Raw genomic sequence first — 23,992 nt, forward strand, 5'->3', positions numbered from 1 at the left:
GAGGGGAAAGTTTGAGTTGGTACTGACAGATGTTTTTGCCTTTAAAATGGATTCCAGTATGATAATAATTTTTAAGATTATGTGTTTTTGTTCCATTAATTGAAGATATATTTTAAAGGCTGACATAAACAAACTGAGAAAGGAAATGCTACACTAATATTGGCACTTAAATATAGTGTCTAGAAATGTGTTTTCTTTTATATTAAGACATAATTGCATTAAGTGCCAAATCTTGTAGCGGTTTCTAGAGGAGTCAGTCATCAACAAAATAGTTTGTCAGGCATAATCAACACAGTATATGGCACAAAGGAGGTATTCGGTAAAGGTTTGCTGAGCTTAAGCAGCGGCTAAGCTGCTGCCGGCAAGGCTGCCATTCCATATGAGCACCGGTTCAAGTCCTGGCTGCTCCACTTCTGATCCAGCTCCCTACTGACACATCTGGGAAGGCAGAACATGGCCCAAGTGCCTTGCCCCTGCCACCCAATGTATGTGGAAGACCAGATGAAACTGCTGGCGCCTGGCTTTGGCCTGGCCCTTCCTTGGCAGTTATAGCCATTTGGGAAATAAACCAGCAGATGAGGGATCTCATTCTCTCCCCGTCTCTCCCTCTCTTGCTGTAATTCTCCCTTTCAAATAAATAAATATTTTTAAGTGTTCCATATACTGTGAGGGCTTTGGAAATGATACTGCATTTAGTCTAATGACTCAATTACCAGGTCTTTTTTTTATATAAAGAATAATTTCCAGCAGAATTTTAATATATTTTTCAAACTCTTGGTTTCTTTTTTAAAGATTTATTTACTTCTTTGAAAGGCAGAGTTACAGAGAGGAAGAGTTAGAGAGCTCTTCTGTCCCCTGGTTTGCTCCCCAAATGGCCACAATGGCCAGAGCTGGGCCAGATGGAAGCCAGAGCCAGGAGCTTTTTCCGGGTGTCCCACATGAGCGCAGGGACCCATGAACTTGGGCTACTCTCCTCTGCTTTTCCCAGGTGCATTAGCAGAGAGCTGGATCCAAAGTGGAGCAGCTGGGACTCAAATCAGTGCCCATAAGGGATGCAGGTGTTGTAGCCGGTGGCTTAACCTACTATGCCACAACGCCAGCCTGAAAGGTAGTAGGTCTTTAAAGCTTCGTAATTGTTATATCTTTCGTTTCCCTTGAGCAACAGGAGAGTTTGCCACAGGTTCGGAGCCATTGTTGGCCAGGCTGCTGTCATCTGTGTGTCCAGTAGTGTCTTGAAGGTCCTGCTACTACTAGGCACTAGGAGTGTCTCAGACAATGAAGCAAGTTGTTGAGACCTATTTGTAACAAGTTACTTTCTGTTTGTGGTTAGTAAAATTTGTTGTAATATATAGTAATTATATAAAACTTGATTTTCAAAAGAATTTAGGTTAATAAAGGGAACAGGGAACCAGTTAGAACTATGCTCTGTAAATAATTTTAAAAGTGGCTGTTGAGGACTTTCAATTTTCCCTTTGCTTTCTGGAAGCTTAATCATTTGAGTCTGGAATAAAGTGACAGTGAATGGATTAAAAGGAGAAAAGGCACACAAATTGACTGTGCATACACATTGGGTCTTCCAAGATACTGAAATGATGGAAGTTTATATGGCTTCCTGCGCTACAGACCAGAATAGGGTCTTTTTTTTTTTCTTGACAGGCAGAGTGGACAGTGAGAGAGACAGAGAGAAAGGTCTTCCTTTTGCTGTTGGTTCACCCTCCAATGGCCGCCGCGGCTGGCACGCTGCGGCCGCCGCACCGCGTTGATCTGATGGCAGGAGCCAGGTACTTCTCCTGGTCTCCCATGGGGTGCAGGGCCCAAGCACTTGGGCCATCCTCCACTGCACTCCCTGGCCACAGCAGAGAGCTGGCCTGGAAGAGGGGCAACCGGGACAGAATCCGGCGCCCCGACTGGGACTAGAACCTGGTGTGCCGGCGCCGCAAGGCAGAGGATTAGCCTAGTGAGCCGCGGTGCCGGCCAGAATAGGGTCTTGAGACCTTAGGGGAAAGGATGAATTTTAGGAGGGTGAGGGAAGGAAATGTATAGTGAACAAAGATTGCCTTGCTGTGCAGATAAATGTTCTGTAGCATAGTAGAAGAGCTAAGGTTAACCATAATTAATTATATATTTCAAAATAGCTAGTAGAGAGGATTTTAAATGTTCCTAACACAAAGAAATGATAAATGTTTGAGGTTATACATGAGCTAATTACCCTGACCTAATCATCAAACATTGTGTACGTGTGTTGAAGTCTTACATCGTACCTCATAAGTTAGTACAATGATTATGTGTTACTTAACATTTATAAAATTAGGGCCGGCGCCGCGGCTCACTAGGCTAATCCTCTGCCTAGCGGCTCCGGCACACCGGGTTCTAGTCCCGGTTGGGGCGCCGGATTCTGTCCCGGTTGCCCCTCTTCCAGGCCAGCTCTCTGCTGTGGCCAGGGAGTGCAGTGGAGGATGGCCCAGGTGCTTGGGCCCTGCACCCCATGGGAGACCAGGAAAAGCACCTGGCTCCTGGCTCCTGCCATCGGATCAGCGCGGTGCGCCGGCCGCAGCGCGCCGGCCGCGGCGGCCATTGGAGGGTGAACCAACGGCAAAAGGAAGACCTTTCTCTCTGTCTCTCTCTCTCACTGTCCACTCTGCCTGTCAAAAAAAAAAAAAAAAAAAAAAAAGAAAAAGAAAAAAAAAACATTTATAAAATTAAAGTATATTTTAAAAGCTGTGGCAGCCCTTGGAGAATAGGTGATAAGTGGTGCATGTCTCTCTGGGCAAGGGGTTGATTGTGAGGGTCTTGTTTCCTGGGATGTGAGTTGATGAGGCATCAGAGGAAAAGATTCTTGAGTGTTGAATTCCTACTGAAACATTTGGTCTTCAGGCAGATAAATGGAGTTCCCAAACACCTTCAATTTAGGTGTAATCAGACTACCAAGGCATCTGCTGTTCCTTAGGGCATGGTTTTCTGAGCCCCCAGTATGGTGTTTCTCGTGGGGGTGGGGTGTACATGGCAGAGGTTTGGAGCAGTTGCTCCTGGTGTCCTAAGGGGGCTAGGACAGTCGTGCCTGTCAGTCTGCCCAGACAGGCTTCCCTAAGGCCTCTGTTTAAACCTCAGAGGGGAGCCTCTTGGAAAGCCTGTGGCCCTCCAGCTGCACTTGATGGCAGACGCCTGGTAGAAAGTCAAGTGCCGACCCAGGAAGGGTGGCGAGGCTGTGTGAGTCTATTAACTTGGGACACTGAGCCAGATCGCTTATTGAGAAACCAGAGCCCGGATTGCTCTCCTGGAGCAGAGGCCGTGGCCGTGGGTGACTCAGTGCCTCACTAGATAAGCACTCCCACAATTGCTTGCTTTAGTCACGCCAGGGTCCAAGCAGGGACAGAATGCTGGAGGCTGGGGGGAGGCGATGAGGAGGACGAGTGAGATCTTGCTTCTTGTAACTTTCACATTTTGCTGCCTCTACTCTTTGAGAAAGAAAAGAACATCCCCAGGGAGTTCCTCTTAGAAAATGGGCCCTTACATGATGGTTGACATTTTTGGGGATCCCTGTATTAGATTCTTGGGTCTCCTAATTACCAGCATCTTGGTGTTGGGCAGGTCACTTAGCCTCTTGTTATGTGTGAAATGGGGATAGTATATTAGATGTGGATTAAGCTGATGAGGGCAACGGATATCACACAGAACCTTTTGTGCAGTGGTTATGACTATTGTTGAAGGTGGACGTTAAGTTGGGTGAAGGAAAGCATATACCGTATTCTTCCCACCTAAAACTTTGAAAGCCAACTTACTGGCATAAGCCCATTTGATGGGGCCTTGGTGAGGTTCTCAGAGAAGGAGGACTGGTAGGATGTGTGTATACCTTTAAATAGAAAGAATTTTTTTTTTTTTTTTAACGAGTAGGTTTATACAGTGATGGAGGCTGGAAAGTCTAAAATCTGTAAAAGTAGTCTCCAGGTTGGACCCCCAGGGAAGAGTTGTCACTGGATTCTAAATGCTATCTGTTGACAAAATTCCAGGTCAGCCTTTTATTGTTAAGGTCTTCAGCTGGGTAAGGCCTACCCACAGGGCAGAAGATAATCTGCTTTACCCCGAGACTACTAGTTTAAACTTTGATTCATGTTTGACCAAATGTCTGAGTACCATGGCCTAGCCAGGTGGACACAGAAAATGAACCACCACACATGGTGTTGTGCTGTCATTGGGTGGCCATTTGGAGAATCACTGGTAGGACTCTGCTCCTTGCCTTTCGTGTTAAGCAGAGTTTTTTATATTGAAAGGGACATGATTCAGGGGCCAGCATTGTTCATAGCGGGTTATAAACTGCTGCCTATGATGTTGGCATCCCATATGGCTGCTGGTTCGAGTCCCTGCCCCTCCACTTCTGATCCAGCTCCCTGCTGATGGCCTGGGAAAAGCAGCAGAAGATGACCCCAATGTATGGGTCCCAGCCACCCATGTAGGAGACCCAAATGAAGCTCCTGGCTTCAGCCTGGGCCAGCCCTGGCTATTGTGGCCATCTGGTGGGTGAACCAGCTGAATGGAAGATCTCTCTCTCTGTCTCTTCTTTGTCTCTGTAACTCTTGCAGATAAATAAAAAGAAAGGAACATGATGCAAATACTAACATTAATGGGCTTACGGACAAAAAAAGAAATGAGGTGGGGAACATGAGATGAATATTAAATCAGTACTTCAAGCTGGCGTTTTGGCTTCTAGGTCCTTGGTTCTATATCAGACCCCTATTTTGTCTGCATCCTCAGGCAAGTATTGCCCTTGAGGTAGCTAGAGCGCTGCCTACTACTGTTGACCTAATATCTTCACAGATTCTTTTTCAAAATCTGGATCCGAAACTCATTGGCCCACTGGGGTCCTATGCCCACCCCTGCCCCAGTATCTGTGGCTGAGGAAATGAGGGTGCTGATTGGGTTACATCAAGGTCATGCGGCCTCCTCTGGACCTGAGATGTGGCCTGATCCCAACCAAGTGGACTGAAGCGCAGAGAAGGAACACTTCCCTTGGAAAGCCAAAGAACTGTTTCCAGGAACAGGACAGGGTACCGCCCAGGCTCTCATATCCCCTGAGTTCGCTAGCCTCGTGAACACACCTCTTTTCTCCTGCCTGCCTCACCCTCTCCTCCTCTTTCTCTCTTTTCCCGCTTTGTCCTCTGCAGCGCAGAAATCACTTTTGATCCCTTTAAAGCCCTGGTGCCGTCTTTCCTCATTTTGAAACTCCCAGCTCGTCTGAGAAAGCAGATGCTTGAGAGGCAAGCTGCCTCGGAGAGCAGTTTGCAGCCTGATGCTGGGCTTGCGATCACTGCTCGGGGACAGTGTGGTACTGGCTGATCAGTCAGCGCCTTACGCTCATGTTCCCAGTGTGGGAGGAAGAAACTCCAAGTGACTTAGTGCAAGCTCATGCTGGGAGCGATGCAAGTTATGCTTCTTGTTTCTTATCTTTATTCCGCCAGAGGCCTGCAGTAAGGAGTCTGGGCGGGGAAGTAGGGACTATCTCTGACTATCTCCGAGATGGAGCAGACGGAAGGAATTCTGCACTGGGAAGATCAAAGAAGAGGGGGAAGGCTGCTGGCAAACACTTCTTGGGGGTGGTCATGATTATTTGTATGTGAGATATAACTCACATAGCATACAGTACATGGATTTAAAGTGTACAGTTCTATTCTTTTTATCATATTCATGGAGCTGTGGAACTGTGACCTAAATCCGTTTTTAGAACGCTTGGATCACCCCCAGAAAGAAATTCCATACCTTTTTGCAGTCACTCTCCTTGCCCCCTTCTTCCACATCCCCAGTAGCCATGGGTTTATTTTGTGTCTTCATAGGTGTGTGTATTCTGTCATTTCCTTTAAGTGGAATGGTACAGTCTGTAGTCTAGTGACTGGCTTCGTGCATCTTGTGTAATGTTTTCAAGGTGCATCCATGCTGTAGCATGTATTAGTATGTCATTTCTTGTTGCTAAGACAAATGATTTTCATTGTAGGTAGGACTGTGTCCATTGCTTAGTTATTATGAACAAATGTTGCCGTGAATACTGGTGTACAAGCTTGTGTGGGTACATGTTCCAACTTCCCTTGGATATTTGTCTAGGAGTGGAATTGCTGGCTCACGTCGCAGCTCTGCCCTTACCTTTTGAGGAACTGCCCAGCTGCTTTCTATAGTAGCTGTGCCATTGTACTTGTCCACAGAGCATGAGGACTCCAGTTTCTCTATATCCTTATCAACCTTTGCTATGATCTGTCTTGTGATGATAGTCCTTCAACTTGGTGGGAAGTAAGATCTCACTTTGGTTTTGATTGACATTTCCCTAGTAACTGGTGCTATTGAACATCTATGCTCAGTAACCATTTGTACATCTTCTTCAAAGAACTACCTTTTGCCTCTTTTTAAATTGGATTACTTGTCTTTTTTACTGTGGAGTTGTATATGTTCTTTATATATTTTGGTTATAAGCAATTTACATGTAGCTGCTTAGAATTCTGTGAGATCTCGACTATTAACAGCTGGCTTAATGGGAGTATCTTTTATTCAAGCCTGAGAGGAAACCAAGGGATAGACCAAGCTGTAAGTCACTACATTGGCAATGGTTTGCTTGCTTCATTTAAAGACGTCACCAGACTTGGTCCCTTATCCCACCTCCTTTATAATTCCTTAAAAAAAAAAAAAAAAAAAAAAAAGCCATAATTGCTTAAGTGAAAGAGCTTTGCAAGGAATACTGATCGATTCAGCAGTCATGAACAGGTTGCTGTCTTGTTCTCTCTGTGTACATACTTTCTCAGGCCTCAGTTGTTTGAAAGTAATTGTCAGGGCCGGCACCGCGGCTCACTAGGCTAATCCTCTGCCTAGCGGCGCTGGCACACGGGATTCTAGTCCCGGTTGGGGCGCCGGATTCTGTCCCGGTTGCCCCTCTTCCAGGCCAGCTCTCTGCTGTGGCCCGGGAGTGCAGTGGAGGATGGCCCAAGTGCTTGGGCCCTGCACCCCATGGGAGACCAGGATAAGTACCTGGCTCTTCTCCTGGCTTTGGATCAGCGCTGTGCGCAGGCTACAGCGCGCCGGCAGCGGTGGCCATTGGAGGGTGAACCAACAGCAAAAGAAAGACCTTTCTCTCTGTCTCTCTCTCTCACTGTCCACTCTGCCTGTCAAAAAAAAAAAAAAAAAAAAAAAAAAGAAGAAGAAGAAAGTAATTGTCAGACATTATGACTCATTAGCCCTAAGAGCATTAGCATGTACAGGTTATGAACCAAGTTATTCTCCTATATTTCCACAGTACTATTACCATACCAAGAAATGTAATCTTAATTCAGTAATGCCTAATACAGCATCCAGTTGCAAGTCTTCCTAGTATTCTCACAAATGTCCTTTCTTATCTTAGAAAAAATTCCAGGATCCATTTAAGTTTCAGATACTATATGTGGTTGTTAAATTGTAGTCTCCTATAAATTAGAACACCCCCCCCCTTCTTTTTTCTTTTGTAATATTGACATTTTTTCAAGAGTCTAGGCTAGTTGTCTTGTAAAATGACCCACCTTCTGGATTTATCTAATTGCTCCCTTATGATTACAATCAGGGTAAATGGTTTTTGGCAAGAATATTGTATGGGTAATGCCGTGTACTTCCTTTCCATCGCATTGGGAGGTACGTGGTGTCTGTCTGTCCTGTAATTGGTGATGCTTAGTTTGATCACACAATCAAGGGAACGTCTGTGGGATCTCTCCATGGAAGAGGATCTTTTCCCTATTACACTTAGTAAGTAATCTGTGTGAATCAATATCTTGGGCTCCAAAATCCTTCCACTCAATTGTTGTAGCATTCATAGATAATCCTTACTTAAATCAATTATTACACTAGGGATTGTAGAATGGTGATTCTTTCCAGTTCTGTTATTTATCCTACATTTCTTAGCTCATATTCTCCAATCAAGAGAAATTTTACTATTTAGTTTTATGTTTCTTCTTACTTCCCTTTCGCTTATGCTCTCCTCTCTGCGCCCCACCCCATTTGAGTGTCACCATGAATTAATTATTTCCATCACTGTTGTTTCCTGATTTTTAAAAAATCAAATTACTTATCCACTCAGCAGACACTTTTGAGTATCTACCATCCACTAGGGTTTTAGTGTGAAAATAAATTAGATTATCTTTAAAGTCCTTTGCAGGCAGGCCTAATGTTTTTTTTGTTGTTGTTGTTTATACAATTCTGTGACCAAGAATTCACATCCTTGAACTTGGATTTTTATATTGCATTTCTTCCTCTAAATATTTTTATTTAATTCCATTTATTTGAGAATTTTTTCTTAGCATTTTATCAAAATCTTTTCATAGAATTACCTTTATTTTTTTTTAATCAAAGATGCAAAACCATGTAAGAAACTTAGAATATTCTGTATATCTTTGTATTCAAGGCCTGGAGGAAGTCTAACCTTGTGGAGTCTTCATGAAATCTCAAGGTTGTTCATACCAGTGGCAGCTTTTACCTAATTGCAGCCATGACCCGTGGAGAAAATTAAATGACTTCCTGAGGTCACAGACATTGTATTAGATCTATTTTTAACTTGGGTTAACTAAGTGCTTGGCCCCCAACTTACTTCCCAAAATAAAAATAGCTCTTAACACACTCTATGTGATCTCGTTCGGAAGGTTTGTATATGGGTTACGTAAGAGACAGGAGATGTGTGTGCGCTGTTAGGGAGCTGTCTGCTCCTTGCAGTGTGCGCTCTTAGACACAAGGACTCCATGTGTTTCAGATTCTGGCTCTTGGATGTGATCAACAATAATGTAAAATTAGACTTGGCATGTGTGCTCATATACACTGCATCTTGTAGTCATTGTATTACCCTTCTGTTAATGTAGCCTTGTAAGGAGTCATCAGCTTTATTGTACCTCATTGGTACAAGAGATCTTAGACATTACTTGAGGCTTCATTATTTTTGCCCTCTATCCTGGTTTCAGAACCCAAGCCCTGAATAAGATGTCTCTATTATCCTACTCTTGCAAATTCATATAATTTTGGCATAAATCTCTTTTCCTTTCACACTGTCTTCTTTCTTGTATGCTGATAAAATCCACTAACCTCGCTTAATTAATCCCTCCAGAGTCCTGGTATATCAGTGACATCTGTGCCCTTCTGTCTCCCCCTCCCATCCCTTCTTCCCCAGGAACGAGCCGAGGAATGGACGTTATTAACCCGAAGATAGCCTAAATGCTAATTTTTCTGTTGTCTTGAAAATAATTTCTCACCCACAATAAATAATAGCTCATACCTGGCAACCACTGACACACACGTTTTATTGCTTTTCTGAACTAGCATGCTGTCCTTGCAAAGGCTAGTCTTAGAGCTGATAGAATTTTTTGATTCTTTGATTGCATGTAACAGAAACTGATCCTGCTAACTTCAGTAAAAAAAGAAGGCTGTTGAGTTCTTCACAGATCCAAGGCAAAGCAGAAAAAGCCGAACACTGCAGAACGAAAGCTATTGACCAGGGGAGTGGGGACTGATGTCTGTTGGTCCAGCTTGTCCCTCTCTGCTTAAGATTTGCAGTATGCATGAAAGAGCTAAATGAGTTGATTGGGGTCATGTACCCAGTTGAGGGCTGGGGTGGGTGGGGGGGGCCACTGGATGGAATTTGAGATTCCCATCAGTACTAGGAAGGAGCATGTTCCTAAGGGTAACTGCTTTCCAGAAGTGATGTAGGAGGTTGAACAGGTGCAAAAGTGTAAATAGCATTGCTCTCCATCACCTGTAATACTCAGTATTTTATAGCGAGACATTGTGGCATTTTCCCTCCAAAAATGGTCACCAGTCTGACCATGGACCTTGCTAATCATCCATTTACCTGTGCTTTTGTTGCCCCTCCTCTCTCCTGGCTGGTCCTTAAGAACCCTGTTAGTCAGTTGCAGCTCTCTGGGCAACCAAGCTGGGAAATAATGGAGAAAGACAAAAAAAAAAAAAAAAAAAAAAAATGGAAGAAGAAGGAAAACTGTACACAGTGAGTTAAAATAGTTAATTCTCCCCTGGAAATTTCCACTTGTCTAATACTTATTTCTGAAGACCAACACCTTTTTCCTTGGAAATGCACCTGCATGGTCACTGCTGCCTGGAGCCGTGAGAATGTAAATGTCAGCTCTCTTCCTGGCAAGTGAGGGGAGTCTGCTGATGCCATGTGTCTGCATGGGTTTGAGAGAAGGCATCTGCAAAGCTCCAGGTATATCGCTAGAAACCATGTGACTCAGATCAACGGAGAGCCTGCTTGTTGGGTGGCGGTGGGAAGGCAGAGAAAAGAAATTAACAAAGAAGGAAAGAAGTCAGCCATGAGGGCTGCAGTGTTATTAAATGTCCTTCTCCAAAATTGTCTCAAGTTTTTTTCTTGGATCTGTGCACTAAATTTGATGCTTCCTCTGTCGGGGGGAAAGGGAGAGAGAGGATTTAAAAATAGAGATGTGTATCCAAACTAGATTCCAAATGAGAGTTCTGGATTCCACACCCAGAAGCCCTTTTTATTGATAGCAGTGTTAGTGATAATAACAGTTACCTGTTTATCAGCTACTTACTAGGAACTGGCCGCTGTTATTTAGCTTTTTGCGTATATCGTTAACCTGGCCCATCTGCACAAGGAAATGCAGATGATGCAAATGTGGCTCAGGTTAATTGCTCAAGATGGCACAGCTAATTAAGTGGTAAGGAAAGGATGATAATAAAGACCATAACCTTCTGCCACAGAAGTAACAGGTGCCTGAGTTCTTAACACGGCTCTGCTGCATTAGTGGGAGTCATTCTGTCGCAACCTGGGAAGTCTTTGATAAAGTCTCCTCTCAAAGCCCCATGCAGGTTTAAGTATTTTTTAAATATTTTCATTTAATAAACATTTATTGAATGGCTGCTCTACGCTGTGTACCTACTCCCACCGCCAGATGGGTGTATCCCTAGGAGAATACACTTTTTTTTTTTTTTTTTGAAAGACAGAGTTACAGAGAGAGGTAGAGAGAGAGAGAGGTCTTCCATCTGCTGGTTCACTTCCCAGATGGCCGCAACGGCCAGAGCTGCACTGATCCGAAGCCAGGAGCCAGGAGCTTCTTCCAGGTCTCCCAAGTGGGTGCAGGGGCACAAGCACTTGAACCATCCTCCACTGCCTTCCCAGGCCACAGCAGAGAGCTGGATCAGAAGAGGAGCAGCTGGGATTAGAATCGGCGCCCATGTGGGATGCCGGTGCTTCAGGCCAGGGCTTTAACCCACTGCATCACTGCGCCGGCCCTGAGAATACACTTTTTAATCCCCATATTTATGCCCATCGGCCACAAACGTTTAAGGTATGTCTCCTCTTTGGAATCTTTTGTTTAGCTTCTCTCTTATTTAATGCCCTGGTTCCATTGTAGGATATGACAGACTCTGGCTGTCTGCTTCCTCTCCCTGTGCATAACTCTAACCCATGTTGCATTTTCCATATATTCCTAAGAGTCAGGCTAGGAAACAGAGAAGGGGGGCTCCCAAAAGAAGGGGTGGAGCCTGGCATTTAATCCCAGTCCTGTGCTGTAGAGCAACTAGGAAAGAAAAACCGACAGGTTTTGAGCCCTGCAAGATTCTAAAACACACGACCCAGTTGAATGCTCACATAAACCTCAGGAGGGATAGGTAAATGCCACTTTTTATTTCACCACCCAGTAAACCACATAACAGGAGGTATCAATGGTTTTTGCAAAGATCCAAAGTTTGCAAAATCTAATGCTGGAATGAAAAACAGGTGTTAGGGACTCCAAAGTCTTTTTCATTCTTCTGCTTGTCTTTCTCTCAGCCTGTCAGCTTCACCTTCAAAATGGATCCAGAATCAGCCCGCTGCTCTGCCCGATCTGAGCCACTGTCATTGCTCTCCCGGGATGATCACAATAGTCCCACAAGTGGTCTTGCTTGTTGACTATGTCTTTTCAACAGGGGGGCCGGCACAGGCTGTCGGTTGTGATTTGGCACACAACCACACGGAGCCTCCTGTGTTTCTGAGTGAAAGTCTAAGTCCTCACCTTGACCTGCAAGTCCCTATTAGGGCCTTTTTGATTTGGAGCTCCAGCTGGCCCCACCTCTTGCTAGCTCTGTCTCAGACACCTGGTCTCCATCCTCTTCCTCAAACACCTTTGCTGAGTTCGCTCATTTGCGGTTCCTTCTGCCTGGCGTGCCCTTCCTCCACTCCTCCCTGTGACGTCTTTGCTCATGTCCCTTTTTTTTTAAAGTTTTTTTTTTTTTAATTTATTTGAAAGTCAGAATTAGAGAGAGAGAGGGAGGGAGGGGTAGAAGGAGAGAGCGAGAGAGAGAGATTTTCATCCAATGGTTCACTCCCCAGTTGGCTTCAACAGCCAGGGCTGGATCAGGCTGAAACCAGGCACCAGGAGCTTCATACAGGTCTCCTCTCCCACATGTGTTACAGGGACCCAGGCACTTTGGCCCGCTTACACTGTTTTTCTAAGGCCAATAGCAGGGAGCTAGCTTGGATGTGAAACAGCTGGGGCTCGAACCAGCACCTGTATGAGATGCCAGTGTTGAAGGCGGCAGCTTTACCCACTATGCCACAACTCTGGACCCTGCTCATTGAAGTCATTGCCTGCATGTCACCTTAAGAGTAGCTCTACTTTTGAGAAAATTTGTGAAACCCAACTTAGTAGGACTGGCTGCATCCAAACTATTTAAAAATTTGTGCTCTATCCTAGACCTAGACTCGGGCCTAAGGGTGGTGTGGTCGGCACAGCTGTGAGGTGGCTTCCATGATCTAAGCTGTACTGTGGGTTCCATGATTATGTTACGTTACGGAGCAAGACATACGAGGGAATGTGCCCAGGTTAGCCAGATCCAATCACATAAGGAAAAAAGTCACCAGCAAAGGGTTTTCCCTGCCTGGCAGGAGAAGGGAGAGTCAGAAGGTGTTGAAGCACAAGAAGAATTTGACCTACTATTGCTGGCTTTGTAGACAGTTCCATGTAAGCACATGAAACTGGCCTGCAAGGACTGAGTGACCCCTGACCGACAAGCAGCAGGAAAGCAGGGACTTGACTTACCGTCTGTGAAGAAGTAGATTCTGCCAACAACCTCAAAGCTTGGAAGCAGATTCTTCCCCAGAGGCTGGAGATAAGAGGCCAGTCTGGCAACACTTGCGTTCAGTCTTGTGAGACCCTAAGCAGAAAGCCCAGCCAAGCCCCTTGGACTTGGGACTTACAGGACCATGAGATGATGAATGAATGTTCTAGCTGCTGTGTTTGTGGTCTTTTGTTATCAGCCATAGAAATTTAAATCAGATGGCAAATGGAATCCGTCTCTTGTGGCAGATTTGATTTATTCAGTAGTGCCAGCTCACAGAGCTGTGTTCAGAAGGATTCTGATATGAGTGACTGCATGTATGCCACAACTTACAGGGCTACTACAAAGTCTGTGGGAAGACTGAATTAAAAAGCTCAGTGTATTTTGGTCCAAAAGGTTTTTGAAATGTATGCTTAGTTTTTTTTATAATACATGTTTTCTGTGAACTTTTTGAAGACCTTTCAAGTATGCCATCACTGTTCTAGGTTCTTTCTACTGGAGTAGAGTTGTGGAGTTATACTTGGGTTGGAAATGGGCCATGAGATCATTTAAGAAAACCAAGTAGCGTACATGCACACACACACACACACAGATCAAGAATATAGTAGCTAGAATGTAAACTCTGTTAGGGTAGGTATTTTTGCTTTTTTGGATCACTGTTCTATCCTCAGTGCCTAGAGCAGTGCTTGACATATAATGGGTACTCAATATAATTTCTTGAATTGATGTTCTAGATCACAGGGTGTAGGAGTTCGAATATGGTCTAGTAGGTAACAGAATATGTTTTGGTACTTGAGCAGCCTGAAAGCAAAGTCTAACACCTAAAATTTCATCATGTCAGATAAAGAGGCAATAATGATTTCTTTGCAGTTTGGGCATGAGAATTAATTCAAATCCTATCATTAGATACTGAGCCTGTGCCTGGCACAAGACCAGCATTTACTCAGTGGTAGGTGTTTTAAGATTTTTTGTTAACAGTCAGGATTGTTTGTTGCAAGCAACAGCCCAGTCCTGAACGTGGGCTGATTTAATGAGGGAGATAATTATTCCAAGGATGTTGTGAGGCTCTCTGAATCTCTGGCAAGGCTGGGGAACCAGGCTTTAGCACAGACAGATGAAAGCACTCTTTGTAGTCAGACATCAGGATTATGCCCAAAAATGGATCCACATGCACTTGACTCCATTGCACGATTGGTGGAGACCTCAGTTAACATACCTTGGTTTTTTGACCTGGACATCACCTCAGCCCCCTTGGCCTTGGAAGCCAATGTTGTGGCCATCTGAAAGACTCTTGCCACGCTATCCCTGATCTCTTGTGTCATTAGACTCACATTCTAGATTGACAGATTCGTGCCATGTTTTCTGCCCATGCTCCAGACACTGGAATAATCATTGAGGGTTTTGACTTCCCATCTTCTCTGGAGTGAAAAAAGCTCCATCCTCCACTTAAAAGGCAGGACTACTCAAATATAGGGAGGAATTTAGATGCCACAGAACACACCTGTTTTCCCTGAAAGCAGTCTAAAATCTCCTGTGTTCACCATGAAGTTGCTAATACTTTCAACATGCCAAGAGGCACTCTTCCAGTTAAATCTCAGGGTAAATCCAGGTAGGAAGGAAGATTTGTGGGGGCCTTAAATACTCAGATATATGGTAGAGAGTCATGTCTTCTATCGACCCTGGCTTCCATCTTAACCTTCATTGATTTGAGCCTATACAGAGGTCATGCATGGTCGTAGATCACTTAAATCTAGTTTCAGAACAGAGTTTGGCGGGCAGACATTTAAGCTGCCTCTATCCCACATTGGAGGTCCTCAGTTCCGTTCCTGGCTCTAGCTCCTCACTGCAGCTTCCTGTTAATGCAGACCCTGGGAGGCAGTACTGGCAACTCCAGTAATTGGATTCTGGCTACCCAAGTGGGCAATGGGAATTGAGATCCTGACTTCTGTTTTCCACCCCTGCTGGAAGCTGTTGTGGGACTTTGGGGAGTGAACCAGTGAATGGGAGCATGCATGCTTATTCTTGTGCATACACTTTTTATCTCTCTGTGCCTCAAATAAATAGATGTTTAAAAAATAAAAATAATGAGATTTGATGGGTAGTGGGGACACCTATAAGCCTGAGCTTTCTTTGAAAGTGAAATCCAGTTCCAGAGCTTCTTGAGCTTCATGTGCCTCATAACATGTGTAGACACTTGTGAAATGTCTGATAATGAGCAGTTCCATGGGTAGAAACTCAAGTGTTGACCATTGATCTTTTTCTGTACTTTTTATGCCTTAAAATACCATCTTTATCTTACGCTTATCATTTTGTGTCCATTGGTTTAAAGTTTTATGATCTGTAATATGATCTTATTTAATCCTCAATTCTGTGAAGCATAGTGTCATTATCCCCATTTATCAAACCAGTAAACTGAGGCTTATGAAGAACTTCAGTCAGGTTATAAATGGTGGAATTTGCACTTGAACCAAGGTATGTCTAACACCAAAGTTTGTGTTCTGAACCATAAATTTGTATATAACTCATGGAGTAGGGGCGGTAAAAGTCCTTTTCGGAGCAATTTGTGTTCTTCCACACTACCCATGCTGTGTATCCCTTTAGCATAAAAGGTATGGAGAATCCCCAGATGCCTTTTGAGATTTGTGATGGTAATTCTGAAATTTTTGGATCTTCAGATCTTTCCCCAAGGTTTTGCCTTGCAGATGAAGTTTCTTTAACATAATAGTAGCAGTATGAGAGAACATATAATTTTTTTCTGTAATCAAAATAATGAACTGAGTTGTCTATATTTATTTCCATTAGCATAGTGATTACATATAATTAAAACTAAGGCATCATCAGAAAAGGTCAGATAACAAAAAATCATGGGCTAAAAAAGATGAATCATCTCTTCACAGGAAGGAGTTTATACAGCCCATAAGAAGATGTGCTTATGTTCCTCCCGCATGGATGCAGATTGCCAGTTCTTTTCTGTTTCCTCTCTCATTGCACTTGACTTTCTAACATACTATCTGATGTATTATTAATTGCATTTATTCGCTGTCATCTTCTCCTTTTCAACTGTGAGCTCCCTCAGGGCAGGGATCTTCATTTCACTCTATGATAGAGCTCAAATGCCCATGTGAGTACTCAGTCAATAGTTGTGAATGAATGGATGAATGTTATAGATAGCTGTATAAGTTGACTAAGATGAAAAGAAATTCTCAGAAGTGTATGGCATATGTTTGCATGATTGTATCAGTTCTCTCTTGCTATGGAATAAACCTCCCCCAAATGCAGTAGCTTACAAGGACTGGGGCTTTGCGTACCAGTGATAGGATCAGGAGTTTGGGAAGGGTTCAGCTGCAATGACTCGATTCTGCTCTGTGAGATGTTGGTTAGGGCAGCTTAGTTGATACTGGGAAATCCAAGATGACGCGCTTGTAAGACAGGATTCCTGGTGCTGACTCTTGGCTGGCATGTCTTGGTTTTCCTCATGTAGCCTTTCTCTGCCCATGCCTCTCATCCTGCCAGGGCCATTCTCTCCATACGGCCTATTTAGCCAAAGTCTGAGTTTCTTTGCATGGTCCCTATGTTCTCAGAGTGAAAGCAGAAGCTCCCACATCCCAAAATGTCACTTCCAGCATGTTCTGTGGATCAAAGCAGTCCCAGAGTCAACCTGGATACAGGGGTTGGGAAAGTCGCTGTCTCTTGGTGGGAGGATCTCCTGTGTCATACTGCAGAATTTGCAGGGGAAGGAAAGAGAGAGAGAGGATTGAGTTTGTTTTCTGCAGTGTCCTTTTCTTCATTGTGGTAAAATATCCATAACCACATTTACCATGTTAACTATTTTTAGCTGCTGTATAAGTCAGTGGCATTAAGTATGTTTTTGTTGCTGTACAGCTCTCAGTCTCCAGACCTTTTTATTTCTTCCCAAACGGACTCTTCCTCATGGAACACTAACTCTTCCTTCTCCTCTCCAGTTGTCCCTGGAAGCCACCCATCTACTTTCTGTGTCCGTGAACTTGACTAGTCTGTGTATAACCTGTCTTGATAACTGCATATGAATGGACTCCTTTTTTCACTTAGCGTAGTATTTTCAAGATTAATTTGTGTTGTAGCATACATCTAAATTTGCCCCCTTTTTAAGTCTGAACAATATTCCTGAGTGTGTGTGGGGGTGGTGTGTTTTGTTTGCCCATTTATCCACTGATATAGACTTGGGTTACTTCCTCGTGTCGATTATAAATAATACTACTATGAACATGGGTGTGTTGTACGAATAGTTCCTGGCTAGTCTGTCCAGGTTCCTGTTTCTGCTACAAGAGGGAATTCAAGGGAGAGATATAAAGGCATATGGGAAAGTAGGATTTATTTAAAGCAAAGGAAAAGTACACACACACAAAAATAAGTGTGGCCAAGCTCAAGAGAATGAGAAAGGAGAGAGAATATAACAAAACGCACAAAGAAAATTCTCCAACAAGGTTTGGACCATCCTTTTATACTGCTGGGAGACATAGTGGGTGTGTCTGCATCAGGGCTTAGTTGAATATTTAAAGGGAATGGAGTTTGGGGTGGGGCTTGAATACCACCCGCCCATTCTATGCCATCTTTTGTAAACCTTGGAAGTGTCGCAGTGTTAGTTACATCATGGGAATGGGACTATCGGCCATGGTAATTTTACTGTAATGATGCTATAATGGCCTAACTGTTGTCACGGGGACTCAGCCTGCAGTCATATTGGATATTTCCAGCTCGTGCTGATTCTGAGTGTGCCACATTGCAGAATTTGCAGTGTCTGCTACACAGAACATGGGAGAAAGCTTGGTGGTGCAGGGAAGGTGGGTTTGAGCAGCTCACATAAAGGAGGTTTGGGTCATGCACGCTGGGCTGTCATGTGGACAAGGCAGGTTGTCATTTGGGGTTGGCTCTGACTGCTGCACCAGCCATCCAGGGCTTCTGCATGGGCCAGCTGAAGCTGCCGTGCCACAGGCCATGCCTACACATAGGTTGGCTTGAGCTGTCAGACCTCAGCTCCTCTCTATTAGCTACCCACCTGCCTGAATCACATGTACAAACAACTCTTTGTATCTCAGCTTTTAATTCTTGTGGACATATCTTGTTACTATTAGTACTATATACTGTTGCTGGGCCCTATGGTAATCCTATGTTTAATATTTTAAAGAACTGCTATTCTGTTTTGCCATAGCACCTATGTATGGAGAAGGGACTCTTTTTAACATCCACAATACCACAATGTAGCCTAAAATGCTTTGCCACTTTGATGAAGATTTCTTTTTCTACTGCTTTAATCTACTAAAACATCTTAATACAAATTTTTATTTTCCTTTTTTAAAAGATCTTTTTATATTTTCGTGTTCATTTATGCTTCAGAAGAACTTAGTGTATCTCAAATTTTCCACCCTTCCTGGGGATACTGCTCCCTGCAGAGCAGAGAACATCTATTCGAAGGTCAGGGAATTGACAAAGTTCAGTCCCCCCGGTCTCTGCTTCCTGCTTTGCCTCACACAGCTTTCTGGGCTGGGACGGCTTCATTATCCCTGAAAAGCTTTGGAGCATTGCCCCAGAATAAGGCACCGAAGTTCCTCCAGCTCCCCAGCGTTTTGCCAGCCCTCTATGACTAATCTGAAAATGAATCTTTTGAGAAAAAAGAGGTAAAAAGAAAAAAAAAAGCACCCTCCCAAGACAAATGATGAGAAATTGCTAAAAATAATAGATGCTTTATTGTTTCTCTTCCTAAAGGCCATATTTTTGGCTGCCTTTAGCTATAATTCAGGCCCTGGGGGGCATATTTCATTTGCTCTGATAGACCGTGCAGTCAGAGGAACAGCTTACAGTTTGGGCTCTGGGTTGTGTGTGCCCTTTCCATGTCTGACTTGGTGGTTCGTCTCTGTCGTTGTCTAGGAAGGGCTTTTGCTTTCAGAGGCATTGCTGGAAAGCACACATTGCCCTGCCTGCACGAGCCCCTGTGAGATGTGCTGTGTTAATCTTGCTCTTTTCTGGAGGACGAGACAACTGGGCCTGCTTCTCACATTTAAAGTGGTGTTGTGTCCTCCATAATGGGCGGTTAGATTCTTCATGTCCCTATAGCCTTGGTGGTAGGAGGAGAACCATAGAGGTGCTGTCCTGATTTTGAGAGCCTGTGTCCATTTTCCTCTGAAGCTAATCTTTGATTCAGCATTTTTCAGCGTTCAGCCATCCCCTCAGTGATTCTTCAGGGTTACTGGTGAGGAGCAAGGGCTTCGTGGTTTGGCACGTGTGGATTGCACTTGTTAGTGACTCATTTGCTCACTGTATAGTCTTGGCCTAATGATCACATCCGTGTCAGTTCCAGTTCCTGTATCTGGAGAATCCAGAGCTCTATAGGACCTACCTCAGTGGATTGAGTATAACAGTAAAGGTACAAAGTAAGAGCTAAAAAATGATTTCTTTTTCCTGTTAGTATGAGTTCCCTGGGGGCACAGTCTCATTCTTTTCATCCTTGAACACACAGATTTTATTGATAGTAAGTATTCAGAAATAATCTGCTGAACGAAATTGTTACAGCAAAAACAGTGTGCATATTGTAGTACTCTATATAATTAGTTTTTTTTTTCATGCTGTGTTTGAGTTATAATGTTAGCAGCTAAGATTGATTGAACATTCAGTCTATGCTGGAATTGAACCATGCCCTACACATCTATTAACTTATTTAATCCTTATAACCACCTTAGGAGATAGGTACCATAATTATGCCCTTTGTACAGATCAGGAAACTAAGGCAAATAAAGATATAAAATTTCCCTGAGTGAGTAGGAGTGGCTCAATTTGAACCTGCCTGCCTTCAAAATCCATGCTTTTAAATTTCATGGGTTCTCAAAGCTTTTGCTCTCAGGTCCCTGTGGTTCTCTTAAAAGACCTTTTGGTTATGTGGGTTTTATCTGTCAGTAGCTATCGTGAACAGTTTAAGAGAGAATTTATAACTTGGTCACTTAGTAATTTTGTATATAAGAATAAGGTATTTGGGGGTAGGAGTTTGCATTTCAGCAGGTTAAATTACCACTTGGGATGCCTGTGGGGAGCAACTCGGACTAGACTAAGTTACTGGAATTAAAACTTATTCTGTGCATCTGCTCTCCCACAATATGGCGCTGGGAGAGAAGAAAACAGCTTTTACTCAGCTGCCTCTTGCCAACTTGAATGATGACCTCCAGGAGCTGATCCTGCTCCTGATTGGAGGAGAGCAGCGTACTCGGCGTGTGGGCAGCCGAGTTGGGATTGGCGGAGGAGGACTATAAAGGAGGAGAGAGACGGCATGCACCAGGAACATCTAAGGGGAACACCTGTGCAGCCCCCGAGAGAGCCGGCCGGCGGTGTGCCGCTCCCCCGCGGAAGTGGGGAATGTGGCAGGGGGAACCGCCCTTCCACGGAGGTGGAAGGGACGGTAGCCAACCCGGGAAGGACCAGCAGCAAACCCGGGGAGGGCCAAGCAGACAGAAGAACAGCGCAGGGTCCTGTGTCGTTCCTCCATGAAGACGGGGAGCGACAGATGCCTGCATCCCACATTGGAGTGTCACTTCTAGTCATGGCTACTCCACTTCCAATGCAGCTTTCTGCTAATGTTTCCTGGGAGGCTGCAGATGATGGCCCACGTATTTGGGCCTTACCACCCATGTTGGAGATCTGGATGCAAATCTGGGTTCCTGGCTTCAGCCTGGCCCAGCCCTGGCTGTTGCAGGAGTTTGGGGAGTGAACCAGCAGGTGGAAGATCTCTTTGTCCTTGTTTCATTCATTCATTCATTCATTCAAGTGGGTTAAAAATAAGCAATTAAATATTTTTAAAAAGGATAAGATAGTTTTTGCTTATTAACATGCATATCATATTTTCTTAAACAACAGAAAATTAGTATGAACAGCAGCATTATTTTTCAAAATTATAATGTCTAGTTTGATATAAGACAGAAGGATAATTATATCTGCTTCTGTATTCAATTTATTATGGTATTACAACTCATTTAACCTCTGGAGGACTTCAGTGTATATTCATTACAGAATGAAAGTAAAATGACCTAGGAAATCTTAATGAGGTTATGAAAATATTTTTTACTTCACAGACCTCCTGGAAGGGTTTTAGGGGTTTGCTGTACCATATTTTGGGAACCTTTTTCTTGTTTTTCTAGTTTGAAATTTGTGATTTAGTTAGAATGGGGACGGGGACGGTGTTGTGGCATGGCAAGTTAAGTGATGCTGGCATCCCATATCAGAGTACCGGTTCAAGTCCCAGTTGCTCTGGTTCCCATCCTGGTCCCTGCTAATGTGACTGGAAGGCAGCAGAGAATGGGCCAGGTACTTGGACCCCTGCTCCCTGCGTGAGTGACCCAGATGGAATTTCTGACTCCTGGCTTTGGCCTAGACCAGCCCCAACTGTTGTGGCCATTTGGGGAGTGAACCAATGAATGGAAGATCTGTGTGTGTGTGTGTGTGTGTGTGTGTCTCTTGCTTCCTCTATCTTTCTCTCCCAACTCTGTCTTTCAAATAAATCTTAAAAAAAAAAAGAATGGAAAAGAGAAGGGGTATTAGGAGCTATTTCTAAACCATCAAATGAAATCCAGAAATGGCTGGCACACACAGTAGCCAAATTTCACCTACTGTTTCTAATTTACTTTACAAAAATGGCCCAAGGGATAAATATTTTTATATGTATTTTATACTTAAGGGATAAATATTTTTATATCTTTTATAGTTAAGAACAGTGAAACTGTAAAATTGAGCTGTGCCCAAAGATACCCAGTGGTGCTAAATATTTGAACCCATGCTCTCCAGTTCCAGAGTTGCCTGATTACCCTTCCTCCTTTCCCAGTAAGTAGTTGACTTCCTACATTGTTACGCAGGCCAAACTACTGTGAGGCAGGAGCTGTTATTGGTTGGGATTTTGAATTGGAAGTGAAAGAATACAACTTAAGCTTGCTTAAACCAAGAAAAGGACATTTCTTGCCAGCAAAAGCAAGTGGTATATTAACTTCAGGCACAACTAGATCTAAGGGCTCAGCTAACAAAATCAGAGCTTAGGTTTTTCTCTAGCCTTTGGGCTTGGCCGTCCTCTCAATTGGCATCATTCTCAGGCAGAATTTGACCCTAACAGCTCTTGGTTTTCTCTTACCAGCTTGGCAACCTCTGGGTATTGGTCTTTTTGTCCTGCTGTGATGGACATATGAGACTGGGGGAGTTGTAAGTAACAGAAACTTATTTCTTATAGTTATGGAGGCTGGAGGTCCAAGATCCAGGCACTAGTGGTTTCTCTTGTCTACATAGGGCTGTTCTCGGCTCCCAGGATGTGTTTTTGTAGTATCTTCTTGAGGAAATGAATGCAGTGTCGTCCTGGGGTGGGGAGGATGTGAATGGAGCAATGCACGGAGCCTCTTTCCTAAGAGCTTTAGTTCCACTCATGAGGGAGGAGCCCTCCAGACCTTGTCACCTGTCAAAGGTCTCACCTCTTAATTCTGTCACCTTGGCCGTGAAGTTTCAATGCTGAATTCAGGAGGGGACATGTTCAAGTCGTAGTACCCTATGTGTTCCTAACGTTCTCAGCAATAGGACTGAGGCTGAATCGCATGGACTTGCTAGGAGCAAAAGTTTGTCTTTAACTTTTGAAGGAGGTTGAAGGCTGTTATTAGTGAGGTTTGGGACAGGGTGGCAACCCTTGGAGCCTTCGGGAATAGTAGGGTCAAACTTGCCTACTCCTGTTGGCCTGTTACCTCTTGGGAGAATACTGGATGGGATGTTCCTAAATGAAAAGTGGAATACTTTTTCTTGCAAAGTGGAATTATGGATTTGGGGCGGGCAAAACCCCACGAATGCTGATAGTGCTTACCATTTTTCCTCATGTATACCACTTAAGCCCACACTATAAATGGAATACATTGATTTGTTTTTCTTTTCTTTTCTGAGACCCACTACCATTCTATAGCATTGTAACATACTGTGCTATAGGTATATGAAAGTTTTGTTTGATCGTCTGCTCTTAAGGCATTTCTGTGTTGTCTTAAATCAGACAGACACACAAAATGCTCTAAAAACAGGAAACATAAATTAGCATATGGAAGCAATATCCTAGAACAGGTTAAAGGTCTGGGCTAAGGGATAGTATAAAAGGTTATAACAGACAAACATTAGAGCCAGAGAAACATCTTTGATGTATAAATTATGCAGTAACAGGTGTACTTTGGTCTTTTGTCTGCAAAAGAATATCTGGAGAAATCTTTTTGCTCTTAATGGGAGATAATGTGTTGATGTGGATATAATATGAGTTAGTAGTGAGAGAAAACAAAAGCTCCCTCACTTCCTGTGCCCACAACTCCCAGAGCTGCTGTAGACTTGCTGGCTGAAGTTGTCATGTGCACAGAGAACTAAAGAAGCAAGCAGTGCTGCGTCGTTCCTTTTTGCTATCCTTACACACAGAGTATGGGTGTTTTTCCACACCAGATGTACTGGTAGCTATTTGAACACTGGGCCTTGACAACTGGAAAGAAGGGTAATTTGGGACTGTGTACAGCCAATTGTTGTCAGAATTAGAGAACTCAGCAATACAATGATAGACTGCTGGGGGCTCACATTGGTGACCCAGTGCAGGTAAATTGAAGAAAAACAGTATTAAAACTTGTATTGAACCAGGATATTATGTTCGCAATGTAGGAGTTCTATTTAAAGAGTATGTTAAAAATATTTCAGATGCTTTATATGTTGTGACCTAGCATAGTTATTAACCGCTGTGATGGTTTTGTTTAAGAGAAGGAAAAACGTAGCTTGTGTTTAGTGAAGCCTGTTGAGCTGTTAACTGAGCTTCAGGAATTCAGATACTGCTGCACTGACTGCAAGAGTCAAAAACAGCTCACTCTGAATTAGTGCTCACGTGAAGACTCGGCTTTGAAATGTTCAGGCATTGTTTCCCCCCGAGCTCCCT

At 43.7% G+C, this 23,992-nt stretch overlaps 1 protein-coding gene across 3 annotated transcripts in view; it reads left to right on the forward strand.

Moving 5' to 3' along the window:
* PRICKLE2 (prickle planar cell polarity protein 2) overlaps positions 1–23,992 on the forward strand; it is a 368,819-nt gene that overhangs the window by 127,204 nt on the left and 217,623 nt on the right. Inside the window, exon 1 of one of the 3 annotated variants that reach the window (XM_089305987.1) lies at positions 11,129–11,303. The exons of the other annotated variants lie outside the window; for them this stretch is intronic. Within the exon in view, the coding sequence (XP_089162113.1) occupies positions 11,197–11,303 (107 nt within the window). The 5' untranslated portion in view covers positions 11,129–11,196. Of the gene's footprint in view, positions 1–11,128; positions 11,304–23,992 lie in introns of those variants that run through there. 3 annotated transcript variants of the gene reach the window in all.

The sequence above is a fragment of the Oryctolagus cuniculus genome, chromosome 10 (assembly GCF_051225735.1).
Source record: "Oryctolagus cuniculus isolate XC-2025 breed Fujian yellow rabbit chromosome 10, ASM5122573v1, whole genome shotgun sequence".
In the NCBI taxonomy this organism is placed as follows: domain Eukaryota; kingdom Metazoa; phylum Chordata; class Mammalia; order Lagomorpha; family Leporidae; genus Oryctolagus; species Oryctolagus cuniculus.